General features: G+C 26.4%; 1 protein-coding gene across 1 annotated transcript; it reads left to right on the forward strand.

Annotated features, from left to right (window-relative positions):
- The first annotated feature begins 32 nt into the window (after nt 1-32).
- On the forward strand, nt 33-5,575 carry LOC127289760 (leucine-rich repeats and immunoglobulin-like domains protein 3). The gene is made up of 14 exons (XM_051317898.1): nt 33-492; nt 787-858; nt 938-1,081; nt 1,163-1,300; nt 1,383-1,523; nt 1,637-1,924; nt 2,006-2,149; nt 2,230-2,468; nt 2,540-2,686; nt 2,766-3,077; nt 3,239-3,520; nt 3,620-3,895; nt 3,969-4,247; nt 4,341-5,575. Exons 1-14 carry the CDS (start codon nt 278-280, stop codon nt 4,460-4,462), a joined length of 2,799 nt encoding a protein of 932 aa, XP_051173855.1. The 5' UTR covers nt 33-277; the 3' UTR covers nt 4,463-5,575.
- The last annotated feature ends 206 nt before the right edge of the window (nt 5,576-5,781 follow it).

Consider the following 5,781-nt stretch of genomic DNA (forward strand, 5'->3'; position numbering starts at 1 on the left):
TGATCTAAAGTCATATTCACAATGTGAATACAGTAAACGATTACAACTACAACGAAAATCATATACAGGGCGTAGGTGTCATGGTTTGTTGTGTATCTAATTGTTTAATGTATTTTTTCTTACAATAAGTACCTACATGAGCCCTTTGTATTATAGTATTTTATAAAAAAAAATTGTGCCATGATATTTACTTGTGATTTTCAATGGAGTACAGTAAGCAAATATACAACAGGACTGAAAAATAATCTTTAAAAAAAAAAAAAGGAGACAAAGATTTATGATGTCGAATTTGCAAAAAGCGTCATTTGTTCGACTATGGCTGTCATTATTATGGATGACTTGTTTTGCATCGAATATTGGGATTCTTGGTAGTTTAGCTTTAAGTCAAAATCAGTGCCCTGTGGAATGTGCCTGCCTTGGAAATGTTGTTGCTTGTAGTGAATTACAACTGGTGGAAGCACCCAGTGGTTTGCCACCATGGACCGTAACTCTGTAAGCCCATAACAATTTATTCTTTTTCCTCTCATTCACTAACACATCTAAATTTGTCGCAATTATTCAATTACTATTTTAAACCTAGACATATTTACATACTCAACGTATTTATATATATATATATATATATATATTTAGATAATAGATAGTTACATTTATTTACATGTATATTAGACATTTTTTAACAATTAAATAATATTTAAATTTAATCAAGTTATTAATCAATAATTAAAATTTAATTGTTAAAACTTGAAATTAATAATTTTTTCATTTCGAATTTCATTTTTCCAGAGAGTTGAATTCCAATAATATTTCTAATTTAGAATTCAATGTACTGCTACATTTATTGAAGCTCAAAGAATTGTGAGTAAACTTTGTGAATAATTTTTTTAATTAATTATTTTTTTCTATAGATAATTAATATTTTTTTTAAATATTTCAGAGATGTAAGTGCTAATCAATTAAGAGACAATTTTACAATTTCATTGCCAGTTGAGACTCAATTACGTGTCTTAAAACTCAATAAAAATCATCTGACGCAATTGCCACAGTTTTTGTTTCTTTCAAGTCTCACGCACTTGAGTTTGTAAGTTATTTTCAAAATTTTATTAATTCAAAAAAAAAAATGAAGCTTGAAATATTAAGCACAATTTTTTATTTATTTCAGATCTCATAATTTAATTACTAAAATAAATGGATCCACTTTATTAAATTTACCAGGACTTCAATATTTGGATCTTACTGGTAACAAAATAAGTATTATTCATTATGGATCGTTTCTTGCTCCGAATCAATTAAAAACACTGTATGTATTAACATTAAATTCCTATATTTATTATGTCCAACAATAAATATATTATTTTTAAAATTAACATTATTTTTTACAGAAATTTAAATATGAATCAATTAAGTATTATTGAAAATAAAAGTTTGGAAAATTTAACATCTCTTGAAGAACTTCGATTGAATAAAAATCGACTTATTCAAATTAAAGATCAATTCACAAATCTTCTTAAACTGAGAATTTTGTAAGTTTTTCTTTTAATTTTTACAATTATCAATTATTTATTATAATTATAGTAAATTAATATTACTATGTATTAATGGAAAACAATTTTTTTTTTTGATAAAATATTTACAGAGAATTGAATAGAAATGACTTGAGACAAATTGAAGCTTTAAGTTTGAAAGACTTGAAAGGTTTAGAAGAGCTGAGTTTAAAAAGAAATAAACTTGAATCTTTGTATGATGGTGCTTTTTGGCCGCTTAAAAATTTGAGACTTCTTCAGTTAGATTTTAATTTGTTGACTAGTGTTAAAAAAGGAAGCCTGTTTGGATTGGATAATCTCGAAAAATTAACATTGTCTCACAATAAAATAACAAAAATCGAAGCACAAGCTTGGGAATTTTGCAAAAAACTTTTAGAATTGTTAGTAAATACACGATTTTTTTTTCTTATATTCTTAAACAGTGAATTTTAATTTTTAATATGTATTTTTATAATTTCCAGAGATTTGTCTTTCAATGAATTAACATCCATTGAACGTGGAACATTTGAATATTTAGGAAGATTGGAAAAATTGAAAATTGATCAAAATAAATTATCATACATCTCTGAAGGCGCATTTAATAATACGCAAAGTCTACAAGTTTTGTATGTTATCATTTAATTTCTAAATTATTTTGACATATATTTTTTTTATTTTGTTAATTTTAAATTATTCTTTTTTTCAGAGAATTGAATTCAAACAAAATTTCATATATGGTGGAAGACTTTAGTGGAGCTTTCGTTCCACTTACACAACTTATGAAACTTGGATTGGCTCATAATCAAATTAAATCAATTAATAAAAATGCATTCAAGGGTTTATCTCAAGTTACAGAAATTGATTTACTTGGAAATAATATAACAAGTATTCAAGAAAATGCTTTTTCGCCTACACCGAATCTTATAAAACTTAAGATGAATACAGGTAATTAAAAATAAATATGAAATGTTTTTTATTTATTGTAAAAATATATATAACTGAGAAAATATTTGTAGGTTCGTTGGTTTGTGATTGTGGACTACAATGGCTTAGTTTATGGTTAAAAACACATCGGCAAAGTGAAGCAAAAATTCACTGCGGTTATCCTCATTGGTTGTATGGAATGCCATTAATGCATCTTCATCAAGCGAATTTTACTTGTGGTTAGTTTAATTGATATTACAATAACAAATATCTTTTAATATTTAATAATTATAATTATTATTTTATTTCTTACTACAGAGGATTATCCAAAACCTCTAATAATACAAAATCCCGAAAGTCAAATGAGCATCAAAGGTGATAATGTTTCACTTATTTGTCGTGCAACAAGTACAGCCGATGCGCCACTACATTTTACTTGGAAGCACGATAATGTTGAATGGGATCCAAGTTTTCATAAAGATGTTGTTAGTTCTAATAGAGGCCTCACTGAAGCCTCATCCACATTACAAATTACAAATATAACTCATTCTAATTCTGGAAGATACCAATGCATGGTTACTAATAATTATGGTACTACGTATTCAGCGAAAGCAAAAATTAGCGTATTAAGTAAGTAAAATTAATTTTTAAATTAAAAAAAAAAAAAGAAATATACTTGTATTGTATTTAATCTAACATTCATTCATACATTATACTAATTATACTGAAAATTTATTACTACTAATAAAAAGAATTTGTGTCACTAAATAAAAAAAAAATGTATTTCACAGTATATCCGTCCTTTTCTAAAATTCCTCAAGATAAACGTGTTAATGCGGGAAGTACTGCTCGTCTTGAATGTTCTGCTGAAGGGCTACCAGCTCCGCAAATAGCTTGGCAAAAAGACGGTGGAAATGATTTTCCAGCAGCTCGAGAGAGAAGAATGCATAAAATGCCCGCTGATGATGTACTTTTTATAATTGATGTGAAAACAGCTGATAGCGGTGTTTATTCTTGTATTGCACAAAATTTGGCTGGAATGATTATTGTAAACGCTACACTTACCATTTTAGGTAAATTAAGTCAAAGAGAATTTTTTTTTTTTTTTCTAAAATCATTAAAATAATAAAATTTTTTAGTTTTAAAATATTAATTTTATTTCTATTTTATAGAGGGTCCATCGTTTGTGAAACCAATGGAAAATAAAGAAATAATGGCAGGTGGTTCAATTGTTCTTGATTGCCGTGCAAGTGGTTCACCACGTCCGAAAATATTGTGGCGCAAGAACAATAGTCCTTTACAAGCAACTGAACGACATTTTTTCACTGCTGAAGATCAATTGTTGATTATTGTTAATACAATTGCAAGTGATGCCGGTGATTATGAGTGTGAAATTAGTAATACTTTAGGAAGTATTGTGGGAGCTTCTCACCTTAAAATTAATCCAGGTAAAATTGAATCTAATTTCAAAAATAAAATTACTTTTTAAAATTGAATACATAAATTATTATTCATTTGTAGCACCTAGCTCGATGGTCAATGAAGATGACATGCTTGGTTTAATAATTATTACCGTTGTATGTTGCGCGGTTGGAACTTCAATTGTTTGGGTTGTAATTATATATCAAACGAGACAACGACTTAAGGCTTCTCATCGACAATCATTATCGACATCTGCTCCAATAGTGCCAGAAACACAAACTCACTTGTATTTGGATACAAGTTCTCAACACAGCAAAGACAGCGGTACTGGCGATAGTACTAATCCCAGTAATGATCAATTGCAATTATGTTTGCCAGGTAAGCAATTTTTGATTTTTCAATTTTCTATTAGTAGAATTATATTTATTATTTATTATTTTTCAATTGATAAAAATTATTTTTCTTTTACAGAAGAACTGATGAATTGTGCCACTAATAACGAAGAAGACGTTGAAGCAGCAAATGGAGAAAATCCTCTTCTTCGTTATACAAATCATGAACGACACATAATACAACAAGAGTCAGGTAATTAAGACAAAAAAAGTATAAAGTTATGATGTCAAAATTTTTTGTTCTGATTATCATACGTAAAATAACGCAGTATTTTTTTTTTTTTTTAATTGTTTTAGCTTAGAATAATTTGTACAGGCTTCACAGTGCTTTCTCTATTTTTTTTCCTTTTTTTTTACAAAAAGGAATAATTGTTATTCCCCATTTTCTTACAAAAATGTTTTATGTATTTTAGTATGATATTTAGTTAGCTTTAAAAATCAAGTGCTTTTAATCCCAGTGAATCCCAGTGAATTTTTAAATGAAAAAAAAAATGTAATTTACAAAATTTATTTATTAAAGTAATTTTAGTTACTTTAAAATGACCAATTCATATTAAAATTTTATGAATTTTTTACCCTTTTTTGAAAATCTGTGAAACCTGTTTAAATGTAGCTTGATTTAATACATATATATATAATTTAAGTTATGACTGGCTGCAATATTGATATCCGCTGTCGTGGAACTGAATGTGTGAATATACAGAGAAATGAATTTGTGTTGATATATATTATTAACTGTATGTAGAAAGTTTAATGTGCCTATAAAAAGTGCTTCTTCAATAGCGTATATATATATTAAAAAAAAAGTGTTGGATAATAAGCGAATGACTGTGAAATAGTAAATAACAAAGCTCTTACAAGAAAAAGCACAATTAAACGAAAACTGATTCAAATAATCTAGATAATAATGTTGATTAAGCTCTACATTTTTTTTTGAAATGTAATATGATATTTATTGAATTTGAATTTTTGTATTCAGTGTCACTTCTATTGTTTGAAATAGTTATACAATAGAATTGTGATGATTGATATTGCGCGAATAGTCTCTATATAGTTGCCTACATTCACAATTAAATGAAAAAAAAAAAAAACCGCTGCCAAGTTGTAGCATCAAAAAGTTGCCTTTTACAACAAAAATAAATTCGATTTTTGTAAAAATAAAATATACTTACAGGAAGCAATAATATTTCTAGAAATTGTGAAATTTTAAGACTATGTTCAATTGTAAATAGTAAATAAGTTAAGTGCGATTAAAAAAAATGCGTCTTGTTATTAAATCTGCTTGTACAATAAATCAAATTTTTGTGATCATTATCTATTATGGAATTATATAATTTTTTTTTATAGACTATAATAAACTTTAATAGAAATATTTTCGTGTTAAAACAAGTACAACAATAAAATGAGCATTATTTTGCTCTTTTAAAAAATTCTTTTAAAACAATTTAACCATAAAATTAAAAGTTTTATTCTTAATTAAAATATACATAATAACGATTTATAGAGTTGAAAAATTGTAG

Source organism: Leptopilina boulardi, unplaced genomic scaffold (assembly GCF_019393585.1).
Source record: "Leptopilina boulardi isolate dan_hultmark-lab unplaced genomic scaffold, ZJU_Lbou_2.1 LbouV2_51, whole genome shotgun sequence".
Lineage (NCBI taxonomy): Eukaryota > Metazoa > Arthropoda > Insecta > Hymenoptera > Figitidae > Leptopilina > Leptopilina boulardi.

Excerpts from the sequence above, each read along its gene's own strand:
- LOC127289760 (XM_051317898.1), top strand. The coding sequence starts at position 278 with ATGATGTCGAATTTGCAAAAAGCGTCATTTGTTCGACTATGGCTGTCA. Across the intron at positions 2,150-2,229 it reads ACGCAAAGTCTACAAGTTTT|AGAATTGAATTCAAACAAAA; the intron begins GTATGTTATCAT and ends TCTTTTTTTCAG. Across the intron at positions 2,687-2,765 it reads TCAAGCGAATTTTACTTGTG|AGGATTATCCAAAACCTCTA; the intron begins GTTAGTTTAATT and ends TTCTTACTACAG.